General features: G+C 43.2%; 1 protein-coding gene across 8 annotated transcripts in view; it reads left to right on the top strand.

The window, feature by feature from the left end:
- The window catches only part of spag9a (sperm associated antigen 9a), a 40,957-nt gene extending 17,325 nt beyond the window's left edge, over positions 1-23,632 (top strand). For 2 of the 8 annotated variants that reach the window (XM_083779863.1, XM_083779868.1), the window contains 24 exons: positions 604-725; positions 1,855-1,866; positions 3,180-3,237; positions 3,687-3,839; positions 4,454-4,505; positions 4,767-4,897; positions 5,336-5,392; positions 6,448-6,615; positions 6,843-6,972; positions 7,188-7,277; positions 7,479-7,586; positions 8,274-8,454; positions 9,210-9,440; positions 10,346-10,568; positions 11,524-11,640; positions 12,852-12,932; positions 14,364-14,431; positions 15,072-15,220; positions 15,786-15,957; positions 16,300-16,413; positions 18,177-18,212; positions 19,627-19,803; positions 20,365-20,502; positions 23,202-23,632. In XM_083779863.1, coding sequence (XP_083635989.1) covers positions 604-725; positions 1,855-1,866; positions 3,180-3,237; positions 3,687-3,839; positions 4,454-4,505; positions 4,767-4,897; positions 5,336-5,392; positions 6,448-6,615; positions 6,843-6,972; positions 7,188-7,277; positions 7,479-7,586; positions 8,274-8,454; positions 9,210-9,440; positions 10,346-10,568; positions 11,524-11,640; positions 12,852-12,932; positions 14,364-14,431; positions 15,072-15,220; positions 15,786-15,957; positions 16,300-16,413; positions 18,177-18,212; positions 19,627-19,803; positions 20,365-20,502; positions 23,202-23,320 — 2,887 coding nt within the window. In that variant the 3' untranslated portion in view covers positions 23,321-23,632. The remainder of the gene's footprint in view (positions 1-603; positions 726-1,854; positions 1,867-3,179; positions 3,238-3,686; positions 3,840-4,453; positions 4,506-4,766; positions 4,898-5,335; positions 5,393-6,447; positions 6,616-6,842; positions 6,973-7,187; positions 7,278-7,478; positions 7,587-8,273; positions 8,455-9,209; positions 9,441-10,345; positions 10,569-11,523; positions 11,641-12,851; positions 12,933-14,363; positions 14,432-15,071; positions 15,221-15,785; positions 15,958-16,299; positions 16,414-18,176; positions 18,213-19,626; positions 19,804-20,364; positions 20,503-23,201) is intronic. The other 6 variants (XM_083779865.1, XM_083779869.1, XM_083779864.1 and 3 more) reach the window with 5 other exon arrangements.
- Positions 23,633-23,918: the final 286 nt, after the last annotated feature.

The following is a 23,918-nucleotide window of genomic DNA, read 5'->3' as shown; positions in this document are numbered from 1 at the left end:
CTCTGTTTCTTAGTTAGAAATCATGTTACAGAGTTGATTGTTTAATTTCCTTGTCACAATGATCAATGAGAGAGGTTCGTTGTGTGACTTAATCGCTTAATTTCCTTGTCCCGATATGTAATTGTAATGGGTGGGTACAGTGCATGAATTTAACATTTCATTTCCTTGTTGCATTGCCTGGCGGGCGGTGAGGGTTGTCTGATCAGGGGTAGCAATTCAGGTCCTGAATGCTTTTCTAAATAGTGGTTTTGATTGCCTCCACCCCCCTCTCTCTCTCTCTCTCTCTCTCTGTCTGCACAACACCCTTACATCCCATAGCCTAGAGAGGCTATCATGCAATTTCCATTTGACCAAAAGAAACATACACTGTCACCACACTGGTCGATGTGCTCACATGTAAACGTGCACGCATTGGTTTTGCTCACAAACCATGCTGTCTTGAGTCGTATTGGAAGTCTTCATGAGTCATTCAGGGGTCCAAAACCCTGCAGGGGACCCCCCCCCCCCCCCTCCGTATTTTGCTAATGCAAACAACCCCTAATGTTTAGACTTTAAACAACGCCATGTCCAGTAAAAACTGATCTGAAATGATTATTCTTCCAGCACTCCTACCAAAGGCATTGAGAACATGGCATTTGACCGCAACACAGACTCCCTGTTTGAGGAGCTGTCGTCTGCAGGCACGGGGCTCATAGGGGACGTGGATGAAGGAGCTGACCTGCTGGGTGAGTTTACACAAGTTACAGAACACACAGGCAGCCACCATGGTCCTGTCAAAAGCACATGGCACTGTAACGGAATAATGGCGTAGCACTTAGCAGGTCTTGTTATATCTCTGATTGCTATTTTGTTGTACTGGATGAAGTCAGCCAGTGAAGCACACTGACACATATGACATTAAAGGCGCAGTGAAATGAAAAAGACGTTTTCACACTTTTAGACCATATCCGTGGTCATCATATGGGCATACCTAACAATGGATGCCAATTGTTTTTGAAAATTCTCATTTCTGTGTGTTTTTATATCAAAGGTCCATAAAAACGATTGCATTATTTATTTATTAAAACGAAAACGTGCTGCGTGATGACGTGTCGATAAAACACACTCGATAAAAGCCAATAACAATGAAGCTCACCCGTTTAATTCCCCATATTTGCGCCTCCGTCCATCACAGCTGCTACTGATTACAGAATACTCCGCTGTTGCTTATAGCATAGCTAACGTCCCTAGCTACCGTCCCATCGCCTGAAGGGATGCGACGCTCTGATTGGTTCAGAAACTTCAGACCGGTGTTTCATGTGGAAACACCATTTTCATGTTGTTCACCATTTCCGTTTCACTGCGCCTTTAACATTAACATTGTCGACATCTCCTTTCTTTATGCTTTAGTTTGAGTTGAACCGTACCTGATCAGTTATCCTGCTGAACGCTTTCATAATGTAAAAACGTAGGCCTGTTTCCTCGTGGTTATGTTTTACCAATCAGGCAAACGATTGCTAACCAACTGGAATTAATGGTCAACAATCAAACTCACAATACTTTTACCTTTATAATATACCGGTAGTTGAATGAAACGAAGGCTTTTTTTTAACATCTAAACTAATCACTTAACTTGTAATGTGTTAAAAAATAAATAACCAAGGATTTTTGGTGAGTCTAAAATACCAGTTAACAAGCTGAATTCTAGCACCAGTTCCAGCAATGCTACCAGCTGCAGTTAGGTGCCACAGCAGCACTTACTCTACGTTTGACTAGCTCTTATGCTAAAACAGAATGTTAGCCTTCTACCATTGCTGCTAACCCCATCTCTCTTTCTCCTCTGTGTCATCCTGTGGCTTTTGTCCATAATCCCAGTGGAGTACTCTGGTGTGTATGACCTCCGACCTCTCCTTAGACAAAATGTTTCTCGTTTAAGTTCCCTTTATAGCCACTATACTCTCTGCCCCACTCTCTTTCTTTCTTACATATCCTCCTCTCATCTCTACACTTCATAGCTTCTTTCTGTGTTCTGCTTCATAGCGTTTGGCTATCAGTTTAAATGCTGCACAGCTTAAAGCTTTTCAATTTCAACTGACTTGTTTTGGCACATGCTCCATCCTTCCAAGCTATTCGTTGAGGCAATGCTAAACAGGCGCTTGAATGGAGTTTTTTTATATCAGCTTTATATTTGGATTTAGGCCTGACTCTTTGTCCTTTGACAGATTTAACATTGTGCCTGTGGTTTTTGTTCCCCTACTGACTCTGTTGTATCTATAGACTCAACAGCCTCTCTTCCTCATTGCTTATGGAGTCAACAGCTAAACATCTATAGCTCTGGCTCCTCCATCAGTTTATCCATTCCTCTGTCTCACACTCTCTCTCTCTCTCTCTCTCTCTCTCTCTCTCTCTCTCTCTCTCTCTCTCTCTCTCTCCGTGCTTGACTTGGATTGCATGGTTTTCTCAGACCTTAGTTTGCTTGGTAAGACCTCACCCGCTCTCTCCATCCTTCTCCAGTCCAGTGTTGTGACGTGTCTTGTGTTGGTCTAGTGTTGTGCTTGGTTCTGTATCTGTACAGTAGCTCCTTTATTGTGAACCCTATACAAATATCTGTCCCAGAAGATATTTCACATTCCATGTTGTGTCAGTGTATGAATGAATTATCTATACTTGCACAGCTTCAGTTGGAATGTAGTCACTCCTCTAGCTCAGGGGTTCTCAACCCGTGGGTCGCAACCCCTCGGGGGGTCGTCAAATTATTTTGGGGGGTCCCCAATTTTTTTTTTTTTTTAAACCTTTTTTTTTGCAATTGAATGGCTGGAAAATGGAAATGAAGAGTTTACATAGTACACATAGTACATGCATAAACTTTCCTTAATGATTATATATGGTTTCAGTATTCATTTATGATATTTCTTCTTTATTATTAAGGTCCCTGCACACACGTTTTTCCGTCGGTTTTCCGAAAAATGCACCCAGTGTGCAACCACCTTTAAGGTTATTTTTACAGTCAGTTTGTATTGGGGTGGAGAGAGAGAGGGGGGGGGGGGGGGGTCGCGGCGGGGGTCGCGAGACATGCCCAAAGCATTTCTGGGGGTCCCCAGCCAAAAACGTTGAGAACCCCTGCTCTAGCTGATTGGTGTGAAATAACTTGTCATTTTTTCCTTCAATAAAATCCCAATGCTGTAATGTTTTGTGTTCAGGTATGGGCCGTGAAGTTGAGAATCTAATTCAGGAAAACACGCAACTGCTGGAGACAAAGTAAGTGGTAAACTATTCTGAATCCCTTCCCCAGTGTTTAAGGTACTACTTCCCCATCAGTGTTTAAGGTACATACTACCAAACCTAAGTTGAAAACGGAAATAAAATAAAAAGGGGACGATATGAAAATGTCATGTTATGATTATTGTGCCCAAAATAATTGCAAATAAAACTCTTAAGATGCAACCACCTGCACCCCAACATATGGTGGAACATTAGCTAGAAATAGCAATTGCGAAGATTTGGTGTAAAGAAAAAAGTAGTTACAGTACAGTGCCAACTCAGGTCCAGTGGATGACGGACAATTTCACAACAAATTAAAAGCTCTGCGATATGATTAATGTGAGCGTTATTACTATACAGTATATACTATATTGTAAGTTGTCTTACGCCTGATTTGTTTGCGCCAAACAAACACGAAACCTTTTATTATCCCTTCCTTTCCACAGGAATGCTCTGAACGTGGTGAAGAACGACCTGATCGCGCGCGTGGACGAGCTGGGGTGTGAGAAGGAGGTGCTACACGGGGAGATGGAGGCCTTGCTGCAGGCCAGGTCCAAGATGGAGGACAAGAACCGAGAGCTGGAGGAGGAACTCAAGAAGTCAGTTTAAGAAACAACAAGCATTCCAAACCTCTGTTAACCACTGTTGATCTTCACAGAAATGTTTGATTTAGTCATATTTTAGTCAACTAAAATGCATTTTGGCCGGCCGCGATGCCGTTACATTTTTTGATTTATACTCGGCTGCCGCAAATAGCATATCTACAAGCTCACAACATGTCGGAGCTGTGCTTGTTAGATCGGCTATTTTCTAAGCGTGACAACCAAGCATAAAATGACTTTCTTAGTTCTACTGAATCTCTTCTTCACTAGTCCCTACCTATGATTCTAGTCTAGTTTTTAATTGTTTAAAATAGTATAAAAAAAAAGTATATTTGACCTGGAAAGAAAAATGGAAGTACGATCACGCAGCAGTTGTGCAACAGCTTACTTTGACACTGCTGTACCCTGTCCTTCCTAAATAAACAAAAATAAGGTCAGTTTATTTAGTCATAGTTTTTGTCATCTTAGTTTAGATTTATTCAGTTTTTATTTAGCCTTCCTCACTGCTTGTAACTGCTGCCCTGGGAAACAGCTTTATTATATATTTTTATTACCGGTAATAATGAAAGTGAAAGTATGAACATGTAGAGTAAATGCGTGATCTTTTCCAGAGTTCGAGTGGAGATGGAGGAAGTGAAGCAGAAATCTAAAGATGAAGAAGATGTGAGTGTTTTTTATAATTAAAAAATATGTTTGCCACTAATTTCGTTAATTTTTTGCTAATGTTCCCCTGGAATATGGATGCCGGGGTTAAAGTGCAGCATAACGCCTCCCTTTTGCGTGTGTGTGTGTGTGTGTGTGTGTGTGTGTGTGTGTGTGTGTGTGTGTGTGTGTGTGTGTGTGTGTGTGTGCGTGCGTGCGTGCGTGCGTGCGTGTCTGTCCATGTGCATCTGCCTGTGTGTGCCTGTGTGCATGCTGCCACAGAGTGATGTGCCAACTGCCCAGAGGAAGCGTTTCACCAGGGTGGAGATGGCCCGTGTTCTGATGGAGAGGAACCAGTACAAGGAGAGGCTGATGGAGCTACAAGAGGCTGTGCGGTGGACAGAGATGATCAGGTGATGACATTGATTTAACCATCCCTAACCTAACCTCGCCCACCAGAGGGAAAAGGAGGGAAAAGGAAGTTCGGGTTTGTTGTTCCTGCCTGTCGACTACAAAACAATACTACAACATGACGTAACGATATCATCCGCTCCCGCCCGGATCATATACCGAAATTAAATGGTGCCCAGGCTATCCCTAACCTAATGCTTAAACACTGCCATTTAAAACCTTATACCTGTACGTCAATTCAACAAAGTTCCTGGGCTACAATTTGTCGGTTTTGGATAACTTTGCCCCTATGCAAACTGCTGTCTAATATGTTGGACAGCATGCTGCAGATGGCATGCTGTCTGTCCCCTGACTTTATAAGAAGCAGTCTACGAGAATGTCTTGAAATACACGGCCATTATCGAATAATATAATGCCATAACCTTGTTTTCTCTTCCCAGGGCCTCTCGGGAGAACCCTGCTCTCTCAGAAAAGAAGAAATCCAGCATCTGGCAATTGTAAGTCCCCTCAAATTAATTTGTCTCACTGGATGTTTTCCTTTACTTTTTGTTACTTTCTGAAATATGCTTATCTTGCCGTATAACGGCCATTCCAAATTAGCAGCTGTTAAATTCCCTCTTAAAAAACATTCACATTTCACATTTCCTTTTCTGTTTGTTCACGGGGATGTGCTATTGAATTGGCAGAATGAGGTAATCTCAGTCTGTCTTTGCCCCCGACATCCCTTTGCCCCCGACATCACTTCCTCCGTCATGGATAACCTGGATCTGTCCTTCTCCATGATGTTTTCTCCCCATGCTTCAATCGCTGTTAAAAACAAAACAGAAAACAAAACAACGCAGACATTGACTGTGGTTTCACATTTGGTATGATTGCTTCCAACCGTGCAGCTTCAGCAAAGTTTGAATTTGATATGCCAAAGTTGAAATAAAATATGTAAAACAGAGAACCCCTGCCCCAGGCTCCCTGCATGCCTAACATTATTGTACTGTGATTGGTGGTGGCAGTGGGTGAGTCTTGGTTTTCCGATCCGTTCATTCCTTCCTTGCTCTCCCCCTCTTTCCAGACTCCTTCCCAATATTCTGCCATGATCTGAAAACTCACTTCTTCACTCTCTCTGTAACCCTTCCTGCCACCTTCTGCCTCCATCGATGCTAGCGATAGACCAAGATATGGCTACCATGCAGACATGTCTTGGCCATTCGTTCTCATGTTTTTGTTACTTAAGTTCGTTTGTGTGACCACAATGTTAAGAATGAAGTTTAGATGGCAAGTTATTTAAACAGATACTAGGTCCATTGTTTAGCTGGTATCCTTCATTTCAATGCAGACATTGTTATTTTGATAGCATATTGTTTAGATAGATGCTAGCTTCTTGGTTTCTACCCTGCATTCTACTCTATGTGATTACCTTGCTCGTTACTTGTAAGTTCGCTCTGCATGAGAGCGTCTGCTAAATGCCTATAGGTTGTAAATTGTAATTTCCCGATTCTCTGTTTGCACCGCTGTTGTCTCTCTCCCTCTGTCATGTCCCGGGCCCGGACCCCTTTAGCTTCAGCAGACTGTTTAGCTCCTCCTCCACCACCCCCCCTGCCCTAAAGAAGGTGGAGGCCCAGTCCACTGTGAAGTACAACGCCCCGGGCGGCCTGGTGAAGAGGAGCAGCACCTTCTCACAGTTCCCCACCGAGAAGTCCAAGACCTTCGACTTCCTCAATGAGGAGTGAGTATATACAGTACCACTGGAATCTTAAGAGATTCAGCAATGCATTGCGATTCGGCCAAACACAAATCAAATCGTTACCTGGTGAATCGTAAACGAATTGAGTCGTGAGGGCAGTGCCAATGTACACCTCTACACGTTTAAAGTTTAAAGTTTTTGCAGTATCCTCAGAGCCTACATGTTGAGAATCACTGGGCTAACCGATCTCACTTCGCTGTCTTCCCCAGAATGGACCCATGCAGCTCACCCTCCCGCAAAGAGCAGAAGAGGGCCCAGTACAGACAGGTCAAAGCTCACATGCAGAAGGAGGATGGACGGGTCACCGCGCACGGATGGAGTCTGCCCAGTAAATACAAGGTGGGACTGGGAGGCCACGTTCAACTAGCCGGGTGCAAGCTTGTAGATCTGCTAATTTTGCCAAAATATTTACTTATTTGCCTCTTATGACATGCTCGGGAGTAATGCCAGCTTGCTCGAGGGGCACAGGACATAAAGTCACTCTGCTAATCTGCCAGCACATTCAAATGTAAATGGATGTTCTCTGTGGCTCTGTGTTGGTTGCACCCTGACAGGTGGCAAACGGCGGTCAGCCAGAGAACAAAATGAACTTGCCAGTGCCAGTTTATCTTCGACCTCTGGACCAGAAAGATGCTTCTATGAAGGTACATTGTAATTGTGCTTTGGCAACATTATGTCAAATGTCATGCAAATATACACCAGACTGTTGAATTGAAAAACTGTTTTTGAATTGATTTATTTTCTTTCTTTCTTTTTTTACCTTGAAAGAAATAGTAAAAAATATATATATATAGTAAAACTAAATTATTGGGTGTCTTTTTGGGTGTTCTTTTTCTATTGTCCAGCTGTGGTGTGCTGCAGGCGTTAACCTGTCTGGAGGAAAGGTATCTGACACCTTCAAGCAGAGGAAGGGATCCGTGAGCAGTCTGGACCAACTGGAGCAAGACAGCAAGGTGTGTGAGTGTGCAGTCTGCAGTCTGCAGTGATGAGTGATCCCCTCCAAAACGTCTCTGACAGAACGTACACACTGCTCCTCATTTGCACAAACTAGCTTTTTGCTGCATGCTCGAGAGTCAATATGGCCTCAGTGAGTATAAGTCAAACCCCCAGTAAGGCTATCCAACGTTGAAGCTGACACTACCTACTGGCGGAAAGTGGAACTGCAGCACGTTCATGGAGGTGGACGGACGTTCAGTGACCGTGACGTCATGTGCGTAACGTGCGGTTCGGTCTCTATCCGGTTCGGTCTCTATCCTTTTATTACTCTATGGCATAAGCCCACATTTAGGGGAATTGGAATTGCACTGTATTGCATGTTGTCATAGCCTGCATCCGTGATACATATTTAGGCTAAATATGCATTTGTGAAGTTTGGCCCAGTAACAAAGAGTTGTGGTGTTCATACATATTCTTAAAATGTGAAGGGTTGAATAATAGAACCTTACGCACGGCTCACAGTAAGGCAGTAGTTTTTGTGCATAGTTCAGTAAACACATGTTTACATGATGTTTTCACAGTAAACACACTGCATTGTTTTCCTGCCCTATCTAATGTCACCTGCCTTTTGCGGGCTCGATTGAGACCTGAGAATTGAGCGTTATTATACCTTTTTGAGACCGAAGTGTTTCTCCTCCCCTCAGGAGCAGGAGAAAGGGGAACAGCAGGAGAGGGAGAGGGAGGAGATCTCCAGCAGGGTGTGGGTGTGCACCAGCACACACTCCTCCACCAAGGTGATGGTGCTGGACGCCAGCCAGCCCTCGGACCTGCTCGAGAGCTTCTACGCCTGCAACACCCATGTCCTGTGCATCGCTAGTGTACCCGGTAGGTTGCACCCACATCCTATGCATTGCTAGTTTTGGATTCAAGTAGTCTCGTGTAGCCAGACAACTATTCCACAATCTCTGAATGCTGGAAGTAGTATAGAAATCTGTTTTGTCATTTCTGTTCACAAAAATATATTTTAAAGGTATATTCAGTGATTTCACTCAAAAAACCTTAGGTTTCATTTTTGGCTGTGGGACCCAGCCTTTCGTCCAATCAGGATAGAGAGTCAAAAACTAAACCTAAGGTTTTTTGACCCCCAGGGGTTAACTGGGGACAGGGAGGAACTCCTTATATGGCCAGCACACTCTATAGTAGGGAGGATTATCACAACAAAACAAAAAAATAAGTGATATTTGAATTAAGTGAAATCACTGAATATACCTTTAAAATATCTTTAGAGCTTATTTTAATATCCATTTCTGCCAAGCAGCAAGCTATATGCTTATATGATTGTGATTTATATTGGGATACATTTGCGTGACTGTAAAGACGAAACGGAAGTGGGGAGGAGGCTTAATTTCCCCTTTATATTTTACTCATGATCAGAGCTTCCGTTGCTCCAGACTGTATGAGGGAAGCATTTGAAAACTGCGAGAGGCAACAGTCTGGCCACGCTAGACTAGGATCCACGTGAAGCCCATCCTGTTGCAATCACGTGGCACTGTTGGGCTGACCTGCGGTCTACAGGCTGACCTGCGGTCTACAGGCTGACCTGCGGTCTACAGGCTGTTTTGACTTCTTCTCTGTCTCAGGGGTGATGGAGTCGGACTATCCAGCGGGTGCCGAGGTTCCCCAGGACCACCCGGAGGCTAGCCAGCAGGGTGACGGAGTGTCCCTGGCGGGCAGTGTGGCCAGCATGGGCTCAGCGGGCAGCGACGGCACCATGGCGCCCGAGGGAACCACCGCCGAGCCGCAGATGACCACCGCTAATGCAGTAGGCGCCGGAGACCAGCCAGCTGAGCTCAGTGCCGTCAACAGCTCAGGTGCATTTCATATCATACAAGGAAGCAGTGGTAGATAGTAACTAAGTATATTTACACATATACTGTACTTCAGTACAATTTTGAAGTGTTTTTTTTACTTTACTGGAGCATTTCCAATTGCCAATACTTCTACTCCACTACATCTCAGAGAAAAATATTGTACTTTTACTCCACTACAATTATTTGAAACCATTAGTTACTAGTAGTTACTTTGTAGATTTTGTAATTATTATTAATATTACAAAACATACATTTACCACCAGCCCTATATACATTTTGGCCATTTGAAAATAGCACGCACATCCACTCACAATAAACCATGCAGATGCTGGGCTGAGGTCAGAATCCAAAAAGAATAAAGTGTGCATCAGATATGTTCAAATGTAAGCCAACAACAGTGCTACAGTTTGTAACTGTACGTTTCAACAGTGGACGACAGCCTGGCTTCTTTTCCGGAAGTGCGTTATTTGTCTATGGGATCCGGCAAGGCGGCAACTACTGGCGACAGCAGGCGAAGAGGCGATATAGTCTAAATGTTGGTGAAGGAACGTCGTTCAAAAACATGAAAATATTTTATCTTTTGGATGACATCGTCCGGCGATAGCCAATCAAATTCATGTGTTGCTTTGTTTACCCTGTAGAAGAAGAGGAAGTTCGCACAACAGCTCAGCTCCACAGCATTTTATTTAGTTTAAAACACAGACATACAATAACGGTGATATTTTACATTTACAGCATTACCGTATGCCCACTAGGAGATTTTTATAGCCGCTGTTAACCCACTGTTAAAACGTAGGGTAAGACAAACAAAGTTGGCTCGTCATTGCAACCTTCCTGCTGTTCTGTAGCTTGCATCAGCCCTGCTTCATCATGTCATCCCTCTCTGACCCACACACCGCCTGCAGTGGAGCTGTCCAGAGAGAGCAGCCCCAAGGAGGACGGGGGGGTCCCCACCGCGGACTGCGCGGAGGAGGCCACCGAGGCCACGGAGGAGGCCAGCGGTGCCGGCTCGGGCGAGGCGGGAGAGGAGGAGGTTCACAATCAAAGCCAGCCTGGCATTTACACGGAGCACGTGTTCACCGACCCCCTGGGCACCGCTCCCACCGACTCGTCCACAGACACCCAGAGGTGAGGAGGGGTATTCGACTTTGTCGAGCATCTATAACAGTGGTTTTTCAACCACCAGTGGTTCTTGAGGGGGTTCCAGGTGGTCCCCAGCTAAATGATGGAGAGTTGGTATCCAAATTGCCCCTTATAGATCTTTAACTCGAGAGTGTGAAATGAAACCAAAGTGTTCATTTGGTTTCATTTTACACGCTCGAGAGTTACATTATTGTTAAACATCTGCATTCCATAATTTACAAGAAGTCTACACAATTAGAGAATGTACAAGAATTGTTATTTTCATCAACGACAACTAAATATTCTACGCTCTGGGTCTTAGAGGCTAAATGTCATCGCCCATTCATTGTGTAGACCTCTTGTAAATTAAGCAATGCAGATGTTTAACAATAATTTAACTCATAATTAATGATAATTATAATAATAATTTGTAAAATATTTGTAAAATAGGAGAGTAATAGTAATGGCCAAAACACACAAAACATTGAGCAAAGTCAATCAATAAAGGTGCCGTCAAACATTTTCAGGAAAGTTATTTAAGGAAAAAAAAGTAACTATAGCAATAGAGCCTGAGGAGCCACAGCAAGAGGCTATGGCAATGGTTCTCAAAGTGTGGTCCAGGGACCCTCTGCGTTCCTTGAGGGGTTTCCAAATGGACCCTTACAGGTAACTAACTCTGAGTGAGAGTGTACAAATGGAACCAAATGGACCCTTCATTTGTACAATCAGAGTTACATATTCTCACTGTATCTGTATCACATAGAGAACATGCCTCATGCACCAGCAAAACCCACAACCACAGGTCCATTTGGTTCCAGTTTGGGAGTGGTTGAAATGAAAAGGTTTGAGAAACCCCTTGCAGCGCTATCCACTTGGGGGTGATTGGCATGGAAACCTTTAGGTTAGCCCTGGTAAAAGCAGCAGGTGCTGCGTTTCTGTCTGTTTGTATTGTGTATTCCAGAGGACCAGACCAGGACGGTGAGGTGGTTCTGCCTGAAGAGAGAGACCTGCCTGAGGGGGAGCTCTTGAGAATGAGCAGCGCCCTGCCCACCATGTGGCTGGGAGCTCAGAACGGATGGTGAGGACATTTTAGGGCAGGGTTTCCCAAACGTTTTAGCCCATGACCCGAAAGAGAAATGTGATGTCTCCCCCCGGGATTCAAACTAGTTCGAGTTCTACAAGCTCGAGCCTGTAGAGCGGCTATTTTCACAACTTCTTAAACATTCGTTTTCTAATTAATGGAATTTTCGTTTGATTTATTCATGATATTTCTGGGGGAAAAAATGCTTTTAATTAATGAAAATGTTTTTTGTAAAAAGTTTTTGAAATAATAATAATTAAAAACATAATGTAGGATACCAAAAATTAAGCGACCCATAAAAAAATTGTCCACAACAAACAAATGGGACCCCACCGACCCAGTGCTGTAGTGTAGGGTGTAGGCCACTGGAGGCCACTGTCACACTGCGTTCACACTGGAAGATATAAAAAAGATTCAAAGCTACACAGCATGTTTGTAGCTTTGCATATTTGTAGCTGAAGTTGAAACCAGCTCAACTTTATTGTAGCTTTTGTTGCTGTTATAGCTTTTGTAACAGCTGCAAACATTGAATGTATCTTTGTATCTTCACGTCGCCAGCTTCTGTTGAAAATGAATGGTACCCTGTATCTTTGTAGCACCTAAAATAAACTTTTGTTTTCCACTTTACTGTGTTGCTGCATTGCTGTGTTCACACTATATTATAGTGTGAACACTATATTATAGTGTGAACGCAGCAATGCAGCAACACAGTAAAGTGGAAAACAAAAGTTTATTTTAATCTCTGACCGTTCTAGATAGATCTTAACCCATTAAAACTGGGACATTAAAGCATCTGTGTGGAAAATAGCAAATATACAAGCTCATAGTGCGTCACTTGGTGTGTCAAGTCACTACTAAGCTTGTAGCTTGTAGATTGTGAAAGGTTATGCAAATCTTTGAATATAAAGTATATTATTATCTCAAATGGAGGTCGAGGTCAAATACATGGCACCACTGATATAGGAACATACATTTTTCAGAGAACTGATTTGGAAGGCATTTGTAGAATCGACCTCAAGGAAGGGATTCAGTTGCCATGGCAGTACCTTCCGCAGTATGAAACACACAGGGGTTTACACTAACGTCTCTGGTCATGTTCTACTTGCCCAAAGGTCATGTTCACTCTTGTCCAAAGGTCAATGTTCACTTGCCCAAAAGATAAATCAAAAAATAATTGATTTAGCTAATTTCTCCTTGTTCTTTCAAAGCCTGTACGTTCACTCAGCTGTGGCTCGATGGAGGAAGTGTCTTCACGCCATCAAGCTGAAGGACTCCATCCTCAACATTGTGTGAGTACTAGTAGCCTACATGTTCTCCTGTGCTCATGGTGCAGACATACATTACTAGTAGCCTACATGTTCTCCTGTGCTCAAGGTGCACAGACATTACTAGTAGCCTACATGTTCTCCTGTGCTCATGGTGCACACAGACATTACTAGTAGCCTACATGTTCTCCTGTGCTCATGGTGCAGACATACATTACTAGTAGCCTACATGTTCTCCTGTGCTCAAGGTGCACAGACATTACTAGTAGCCTACATGTTCTCCTGTGCTCATGGTGCACACAGACATTACTAGTAGCCTACATGTTCTCCTGTGCTCATGGTGCAGACATACATTACTAGTAGCCTACATGTTCTCCTGTGCTCAAGGTGCACACAGACATTACTAGTAGCCTACATGTTCTCCTGTGCTCATGGTGCACACAGACATTACTAGTAGCCTACATGTTCTCCTGTGCTCAAGGTGCACACAGACATTACTAGTAGCCTACATGTTCTCCTGTGCTCATGGTGCACACAGACATTACTAGTAGCCTACATGTTCTCCTGTGCTCAAGGCATTTAGCAGACGCTCTTAATCCAGAGCGACTTACATTTAAGCAAGAACAAAAGCATGGGAATACATCACATAAAAGCATTTATCATGAAACATGCGTAAGCTAAGAAAGTAACAGTGGAATATCTATATAATGAAACTATACATACACTATACATATAAACTATACATATTTACTACTATGCTATACATATGTACTATGGCGTGCTATGACTATATACAATACTATTATAGTGCTGTCTACATAACATGCTATAAGTCTGTGTCAAATGCTATCTAAGCCAACAGAAATGCTATCTAAGGGGTTATGTTCTCCTGTGCTCATGGTGCACACAGACATTACTAGTAGCCTACATGTTCTCCTGTGCTCATGGTGCACACAGACATTACTAGTAGCCTACATGTTCTCCTGTGCTCAAGGTGCACACAGACATTACTAGTAGCCTACATGTTCTCCTGTGCTCATGGTGCACACAGACATTACTAGTAGCCTACATGTTCTCCTGTGCTCAAGGTGCACACAGACATTACTAGTAGCCTACATGTTCTCCTGTGCTCAAGGTGCACACAGACATTACTAGTAGCCTACATGTTCTCCTGTGCTCAAGGTGCACACAGACATTACTAGTAGCCTACATGTTCTCCTGTGCTCATGGTGCAGACATACATTACTAGTAGCCTACATGTTCTCCTGTGCTCATGGTGCAGACATACATTACTAGTAGCCTACATGTTCTCCTGTGCTCATGGTGCACACAGACATTACTAGTAGCCTACATGTTCTCCTGTGCTCAAGGTGCACACAGACATTCGTGTCTCCTTTATTTACATACAGGACTTAATGTCACACTTATAAAACCATGGTGTGACTCTTGTTACAGGCATGTGAAAGGGAGAGTTCTGGTGGCGCTGGCAGACGGGACACTAGCAATATTCCACAGAGGCGCTGGTAAGACACATCATTAATGTTACGTTTTTTTTTTAACCATTTAGGGACCTGATTTATATTTTGTCGTACACCGATAGCGCAGCGATAATAGTAGATCTACAAACTCACAATACGCAACTTTGTGACCATGTTATCAGCTTATAGATCTGCTATTTTCTGGGTCCAATAACGACGTGACTTTGTGTGGATCTCGGACACCACGTTGCCAGTCTGACATTTGGGCAGAATCACTTCCTTATAGACTGCTTGGCTCTGAAAGAGTCTGGCCGATGATGTCATCCGTGACTTTGCATAAGAAATGTAGTGCTGATCGGTGCAGTGGTTTGTGAGATTCCCTCAGGACAGACAGACAGACAGACAGAAGCCACACCATATGTATTCAACATTTTGTGAAACTGGGTGACAACATAATTATATACAATCTTTATAATACATTACCACCTAGCATCTATATTGTTCGTTCCTCGCCAATAAGACCTACAGTAGTTTATCAAAATCCCTTCAAAACCGCCCTGAAAACCCACCTTCTGAGTTGAGATTGATCTCAACCGTTGTTTTATTGCTTTTATATATGGTTTTTTTCTCCTCTCTTTGTAAAGTGATACATTCCATGTATTTGTATTATCTCATTCCATGGCAGAGGGTCAGTGGGACCTGACCAACTATCACCTGTTGGACCTGGGCCGGCCTCACCACTCCATCCGCTGTATGACTGTAGTCCACGACAAAGTCTGGTGTGGATACAGGAACAAGATCTATGTCATCCAGCCCAAGGCCATGAGGATAGAGGTACGGCTGTCTCTTCTTTGTCACAAGGTGTCATGTTCTGTCACTGAAATTAGCTTTTTTCTTCAGGTTGTTTCGGTCGTTTGCCTTGCCTTGAGTGCTGTCCTGTTTTTCAAACCTAGAGAAAGAGAAACTGCAAAAGCAGAAAGCCTGCAACACTCCAAATTAGATGACTGGTCTTATACTGTAGGTGCAAGGCTCAAAGCTACAGAATGGAATGAAGGAATAGCCAGCACACAAGAAATGTCCTTTTCACATTGTTTATTTAGCTCTGACGGAGGTCCTGTTTTTCAAACGTGTCTTTTATTTCAATCTTGTGGCGTAGCCGCGTAGCGGATCACACAGAGCAGGAAATCCACTTGTATGAAATGGTTAATTCTTAAACTGCAGAGCTCAACCCCTCGTTGCCTAATCGCCAGGACTGGGCAATATAGCAATAATATATTGATACGGTGACTAGATAATCATCTGGGATTTGAGCAGATCTACAAACTCACAACATTGTTGTGCCTTGTTGTGATGTGGTGTGAGTTTTCTTTAACATTTTCTGTGTCACCCTGTCGAGCAGAAGTCGTTTGACGCCCACCCCCGCAAGGAGAGCCAGGTGCGCCAGCTGGCCTGGTTGGGAGACGGCATCTGGGTGTCCATCCGACTGGACTCCACGCTGCGCCTGTTCCACGCCCACACCTTCCAGCACCTCCAGGACGTGGATATTGAGCCCTACGTCAGCAAGATGCTGGGTACGCCTTCTGACCGCTAATAGTATCCAACCACTCGCAATACAACTCAGATTATTATGGACCCCCATCTGAAAATATGACTTTGACCCCCCCAATAAAAGATTTGTGTTTTGTGTTTCAAAAATATTACAAATTCTGTGATGATATTGTATTAAACGCGTGGAAACATTATAAACTACTAATTACTTATAAACTTTATTGTCACACAGTTTTACTGTTTGTGTGTACAAAATACAATACAATACAATACAAAAAAAGACACACTAAAACAGAATGAACACAAAACAAAGGACATAAAGCATTGACCTTTATATACCTGTCTTTGTGCGCACGCTCCTCCAGGCACCGGGAAGCTGGGCTTCTCCTTTGTGAGGATCACGGCTCTGAGTGTGTCATGCAGCCGGCTCTGGGTGGGGACCGGCAACGGCGTCATCATCTCCATCCCGCTGTCCGAAGGTAACCGCACCCTTCTCCACACTGGCATCATCACACAAGGGCAGGGCGATGAACCACTTGAACCCCATTATATGTGGAGTCCCTCAGGGCTCTATACTAGCGTTGATTTCGTCGACTCAAACTATAACGGAAAATGTTTGGCGACTACCAGTTTTCACGGAGGAAAACTAAACAAAAACTAAATAAAATCTAAGCTACTAAGTACTGACAATTTCATCAACAAATAAAAACTAGACTAAAATTAACAGGGACTAGTGGAGAAGAGATCCAGTAGAAACTAAACTAAAAGACAAGTCATTTTAAGACGATGAGTTTGGTTGCATGCTGAAATAGCTATTGTGTTCTGCGAAGGTTTCCCCAGAATACAGATGCTGGGGTTTAAGTGGCCAAAAATATATCGAAACTGATATTTTAGAACCCGAAAACGGACTTATGTTGGGGGAAACATGTTGGGGGAAACTTCTAACTTCGTCTAGTCTGATTAACCACTTAACCCTGTATTATGCTTTGTTGTACTGTATATTGGTGGTGTTCAAAATTTCACTATGAAAAAAAATAATAATAATAATTAATGAATTGTAATTGAGGCAAACGTTTGAAATAGTTGATTTGAAGTCATATCGCCCAGACCTACATAACACCATGCACACCAAACCATCATATCCTCTATAGTTTCCACTGACACATAAGCAGCTCGACTTTAGATTAGTCTGTTCGGCACCAGTGGAAACTATTAAGAGTTTTGTTAATTTGTCATGTGCAGTGTCTCTTATTATATATTTTATTTGTTTTATTTGATATTATGTTTTTTTTAGGGCCGGGACTTTAACGCGTTAATCGAGATTAATTAACTACAGAAAAATGTATCGCGATTAACTACAGATAAATTAATCACACCTTTTTGTTTCCCGCAAAATAAAGTAGTTTTTATTTGTTTTCTCATGCCCAGCCATGTAAAGCACATTTGAGTATTTGTATACACACTGAAGACACTTTATATAGGCACTTGCTGCCTATATATATCACCTGCCTATATATCACTGTTGGGATAAAACGCATTTTTCTATGGAGTTGTGTGCACTGGAAATAATAACAAGTCCCCCCATTCTGTGTTGCCTATAGAACTGGAGGTCTGAAAAAAACAGTAACATTATGAAGTACATGTTTGTGATGTCACTGAGATGTACTTCATAATGTTACAGATTTTTTTTCAGACCTCCAGTTCTAGGCAACACAGAATGGGGGGGACTTTCTTATTATATCCACACAACAACTCTAAGGTATATTAATGACAGTAAAATGTTGAAAATGAGTGGAATCCCGTAGTCACTATTCACTGGGATACCAAAAACATTTGAAAAAAAAAGGTTTCTCACTGTTCTCGGGTTAAATATTGATATGCGATTAAAATGCGATTAATCGAGATGAATTAACTACAAAGCCTCTGATTAATTAGATTAATTTTAATCGAGTCCCAGCTCATTTTCGAAACGAGCAGCAGTCACCGCAAGAGGTTATTTGTCATTGTGGGAGGGAAGCAATTTATTGTCACCAAGCTCATTTCCTCCTCCGCTCCCTCCATCCTCTCATCCTCCATTCTGTCCTCTCCTCCGCTCCCTCCATCCTCTCATCCTCCATTCTGTCCTCTCCTCCTCTCCCTCCATCCTCTCATCCTCCATTCTGTCCTCTCCTCTCCCTCCATCCTCTCATCCTCCATTCTCCTGGAGTCCTCTCCTTCCTCCTCCATCCACTTCTCACCAAAGGTACAGGTCCTCAGCATGGACACTCACGTCTTAGGGGTGAGTTTCTGTACCATTGCACATCAATCCCCTCCACACACCCCCTTCCCTCTCCCTCTCTCTCAAAAGAGAGGGAGCAACATGTCAGCCATTAGATATCGTCGCTGTCGGTGGAAACCTTGTAGCTATATTCAAAACCTTGTAGCTATGTTCAAAACCTTGTAGCTATGTTCAAAACCTTGTAGCTATGTTCAAAAGTAACCTGTGGTACACAGTGGACCCAAAGTATGTTTTTTTTATTTAGTCACAAGCTCGTGCTAATAGTGCTTTTCATTGGCTCAATATTTATAAAACCCACAAACAGACTTAACGACTTAAGAAAGAATAATAAGAAATTAATAGCAAAAATAGCTGATCTATCAGCTCACACAGCGCTACTTTTGTAGAAACTAGCTTTACATAGAAATTAATCTGGAAATTGAAATATGGAGATAAGAGGTTTCTGCCTGACTACAACGATACCATTGGCAGCCTCTCTCTCTCTCTCTCTCTCTCTCTCTCTATCTCTCTCTCTCTCTCTCTCTCTCTCTCTCTCTCTCTCTCTCTCTCTCTCTCTCTCTCTCTCTCTCTCTCTCTCTCTCTCTCTCTCTCTCTCTCTCTCTCTCCATGGTTTTGGGGTCTGGCATCTGATCCTCTCCTCAGGTGTCAAGTCAGCGTCCGGAACCATGAAGTCATCGCTCTGTACTGATACCCTGCTGCTTTAGGCAATGCAAAATACTGACCACAAACAAACGTGTGTGTGTGTGTGTCTGTGTGTGTGTGTGTCTGTGTGTCTGTGTGTGATCTCTGGCAATAACTTGGTTTTGTGTTGGTCTGGTTGCTGAGGAATCAGGGCTGGGCACTCACCGGGCTGTCACCATCATGACATTTTACTTGACGAATAAATACTTGCGATTAACTGTTTAATTGTGTTTTGTTTTGCATTCAGTGCTGCGTATATAAAAAACTCTGTTTGGCTTCATAAACAAAAGTGGCACATATGACAAATTACTTGACTGCCATATTTAATAATTATGAAATAGCTATCTACAAGCTCACAATTGCAACACGCTGAGCTTCTGTTTATTTATATATTTGGGATTATGTCAAACCATTGTGAATCTGTTCTCAGGCATTTGTGTAATCATTGTGACAGGTCTAGTGGTACAGTTACAGTAGTGTATGTGCTTGCCATGTGCGTACAGAATGTATGCATCATTAACATGCTCATGTTCTGACCTGTTGGCACTCTCAAACAGCCAAGCCTCACCTGGCATTTGGACTTTTTCTTTCTGTCTAAATCAGTGGTGCCCAAACTTTTTAGCTCTGGACCCAACCAACAAAATGTAATATCTCCCCTAAACAATAATTTAAACGGGAATGACATCAACGATATACCTTATCCACCACTGCTCGTGTCTCTGTGTCATTGTAGTCAACAAGACGACAGGCATTGTGTCCAGACATCCCGGTGCTGCGGTGCGGATGTATGTCGACGACGGCACAGAGAGCACCGCTCCCGCAACCTTTGTCCCCTTCTGCTCCATGGCCCACGCCCAGCTCTGCTTCCACGGACACAGAGACGCCGTCAAGTTCTTCGCCGCCGTACCGGGTAAGAGAGGGACGAGACCATGGTAGGAAGAAACCATACCGTACTGGGATGACGGCATGAATGCTGTCTTGCGCTCTGTTACTCAGGGAAATGAGGAACCTTATGCCGCACAGGGGTGTTGTGATGTGCAGTAGTTTGACATACTGTACCCCACACAATATTAGAACAACATGTGATATGCATAACATTGTTGAATATTGCAATGACTCAAATCTAAAGAAAAAACATAATTTATACCCGGTTTGTTAAAAATGAATACAAACCTGGCAATAAGTTAAAAGATCCCTTTGTGAAATGTAAAAGTCTTAGTTTTGTGATGTGTTTATTGTGCATGTTTGTTGATATTGAGATGAGGATACATTGTTGATATCTTGTGCAGCCCTAGATACATTGTTGATATATTGTGCAGCCCTAGATACATTGTTGATATATTGTGCAGCCCTAGATACATTGTTGATATATTGTGCAGCCCTAGTGCGACATCTAGTGGACTGAATGTTGTCTATACTAGCACCTTACATAGCCACCAGGGCCTGACATGAGCTCTGGCGCCACCTCCAGGTCAGGTGATGCCTCCCCCAGGCTGCACGGACTCCGGCTCCGATGACCCGCCATCCGAGTCCTCTGACACGGCTACCTCCGAACCCAAATCCTTCCTGGTCATGAGCGGAGGTGAGGGCTACATCGACTTCAGAATGGGTAAGGAATCCCTTGCTGTGTGTGTGTGAGAGTGAGTGAGTGTGTGAGTGTGTGCATCTACAGGGCAAAGAAGTACAGTATGCCCTCAAACAAATATGAATAAAGTATACAGATGTATACAGTACACCCTATACAATCATCCTGACTGGTACAGAACAAGAGACACCATCAATGCATATACATTTACACAGACTGCTAACTCTTCAATTTCAAAGGTTGTGGCTCCCAAGACAGCCTAAATAGCTTTGTTTTATATATATATATATCTCTCATTACAACTGTATTGTAGCTTTCGACTACTGTATAAGTCAACCACTTAAACATTGTATGGAAATCGTTCACAGAAAATAGCAGATCTTTTTAAAGCAAAGATATTTAATGTAGAGCGAAAACAGTCCTGAGGGACTCCGGTCAAGTATAGAGTTTAAGTTGCTAATACATTCATAAAAGTACTGTTTGCTTCTTGATAATAATCACAATTCCTAAAGTGTCACTGTAGTTATACTGTAGCAGAGACTAAGACAGCATGTTGAATGAAAAAACAAGGCAACGTAAACTGTGGGTACACACGCGCAATCACGCATGCATTTGCGCGTGCACTATAGGTTTTGCCCAGTTCAGCCTAAGCATGTGACGGTTTGGGTTTACGGTTCAACCGGTACGTTCCGGTTTCATCTAGTAAACCGGATTAATTTATTTAAACCGTTTGTTTACCGACGGAAGTAGTCGCAGTGCTCGCCGGTGCTCAAGCTTGACTGCTGCTAGGCAGTGCTGGCTGCTGTAGCCTACAGCCTGCAGAGCGGCCAAGAGCCCAGGACACACACAAGGTGTCAGGTTTCAAGTGAATTGGTTTGCAATAAGGTTTCAATAGTTGTCACTGTACAATACTTTAAAACAGTTGTCATGTTGCACACATGCCTAAAATTGCTGTTATTTGCGCCGCTCTCGTTGAAAACAATGTATTTCAAACTCCAGCTTGTCACACTCCAGGCTGCGTGAACAGTGCTCGAGCGCTGTTTTCTGCCCCCTCAATGACGCAACTCTGTCATACTTCAACGGCTCTGCACAACGGTAGCTTTGCGGTAGTCAAAACTAAAAGCGAGTGACAGCGAGACGAGATTAACACAACATGTCGACCGTAGCAATGAATGGAGAGACCTAATTGCCTTTATTAAATCCATTATTGGCCTGGAGAAAGTTTACAGCCACCGCCGCCTCCTCCTCCACACTGGCACGGCTAAGTTAGCAATGTGTTTTGTTTACCCGGTGGCGGGTGGCAGGGACTGAGTAAGTCCCTCCTTACTGGCCTACCGGCATGCGCACTTAAGCCTCTCCAAATGATCCAAAATGCCGCAGCTCGCTCAACCAGACAAACTTCTCACATGTCACTCCCCTTCTCCACTCCCTCCATTGGCTCCCGGTCGCTGCCCGCACAAAACACTGATGCTGGCATTCAAAGCAACCATGGCACAGCCATATCTTGCAAGTCTGATCGCACCTTACAAACTCTCCCGAGCGCTCAGATCAGCCGACGCAGGGAAGCTGCAAGTACCCTCGCTAAAAGCCCCTTCACACGTCCCAAACTATTCTCCCTTCTGGCTCCAAAACTATGGAATGCACTTCCCATTGCAATCATAACTACAGATTCACTCCCAGTCTTCCGCCACAGTCTGAAAATGCACCTCTTCAGACTCCATCTTAGCCCATAGCACTTTCCGTAGTACTTGCTCTAGCCTCGACCTCCTACAGGCGTATGCAAAGGCTCAACTTATGTAACTTAGACAGCATTTTATGTAGACTTATAGCATTTTATATAAACATAGCACTATATAGTATCTATATGCATACCGGTAGTTTATTTTTGAGTGGTGCAACCACTCCTACATCCAGCAATGTCCGTGTACCTAGGTAGGTAGGTACCTGTATGTGTACCTGTATGTATAAGTGAGCACGAGTATGTTACTTATTTATACCAGTAGGGGGCACCAGAGTACAGAGAAGAAATTGGAACGATACAGAGAAGAAATTGGAACGATACAAATTGGAATGATACAGAGAACCAATAGACGGGAGTTGCACCACTCGGTTCACACTGGTGTGATCTTTTATAGATATTCCACTGTTATGTTACTTCTTAGCTTACGTATGATTCATGATAACTACTTTGTATGTACATGTATATAATGTATTGCCATGCTTTTTGTTCTTGCTTAATGTAAATCGCTCTGAATTAAGAGCGTCTGCTAAATGCCTAAATTGTAAATTGTTTTTCTCTAAAGCATCAATAGCCCAAGCGGCCAGTGTCTTTATACAGTAGGTAGGTTGCTCACATCTGGACTGGACAGCGTTGTATTTTTATGTTTTGGACTCAGCGGACCCCATATAGCTGGTAGACACGCAGATGCATCTATGAGATGCATGCGTGCAGATCACGATGCGTTAATTGTTTATTGATGATTAAGTATCAGCAGCATTGTATTGGTATTTGAGGATGTTTACAGTTTGTTTTTACATCCATTTGCAGTCACTAAGAAGTTCGAGATTTTTTTTTAATTGAATACTTTATAACAGTTTGTAAGAAAAAGTACAGGTTTTGTTTTTTTTCGAACCGTCACATGCTGTGATGACTAAAATGTGTGTGATCGACACCCCTGGTCTTAAACTGTCTAGTACGTCTACCTTTGTCCCCCTTCCTCCAGGAGACGAGGGCAGTGAGTTGGACGGCGTGTCGGAGCCCACAGGCAGGCCGCAGGCAGCCCCCACCAAGGCCGAGCGCAGCCATCTTATCGTTTGGCAGGTCACAGCCTGTCAGGACTGAGCCAATCAAAAGACTGCCGCCCCGTCCGCCGCCAGGGTCGCCAAACACCCACCTCAACCCTCGCATGCTCCTCCCCTTAATTTCATAATTACCTGTAAAGGTAACTACCCTGTTTTTTTTTGTTTTTTTTAAAGACATTTTTAGTGTTTTTTTATATATTTTATTCTTTACAAACTTTTGACTTGGTTAGGTAGCTGGCACGCGTTCTACCGTGAGTTAATGAATCCGTCCAATGATGGGACCCCTCTTCCGTCTTGGTAGGACAGCAGAATCCCACGTGCACATAGGAAAAGTGCCAGCTTAAAGGACCACTTCGCCACTTTTCAACCTATCTTCATATAATAGGTCCTCACTAATAATCATGATAAAATGGCACGATTTTTTTCTACTCAGTCTGTGTCTCATAGGAGGGCTGTGGGCAGTTTAGAAACCGTCTTCCAGTGACATCATCATTAGGCAGATTATTTTTTAAACAAGATTTGTTTTACAAAAATGTTTAGATTTTCATTATCGTGAGAACGATGGCTTCCATTTTCACATTGCAACTTTTCAGGACTAGAAAGCCTGTAGTTTTTATTAGCGTGTATTCCCCATCGAT

This window comes from Protomyctophum parallelum (genome assembly GCF_964188405.1).
Source record: "Protomyctophum parallelum genome assembly, chromosome: 13".
In the NCBI taxonomy this organism is placed as follows: Eukaryota; Metazoa; Chordata; class Actinopteri; order Myctophiformes; family Myctophidae; genus Protomyctophum; species Protomyctophum parallelum.
Note: the sequence above shows the minus strand (reverse complement) of the source record. Positions and strands in the feature narration are given on the sequence as shown.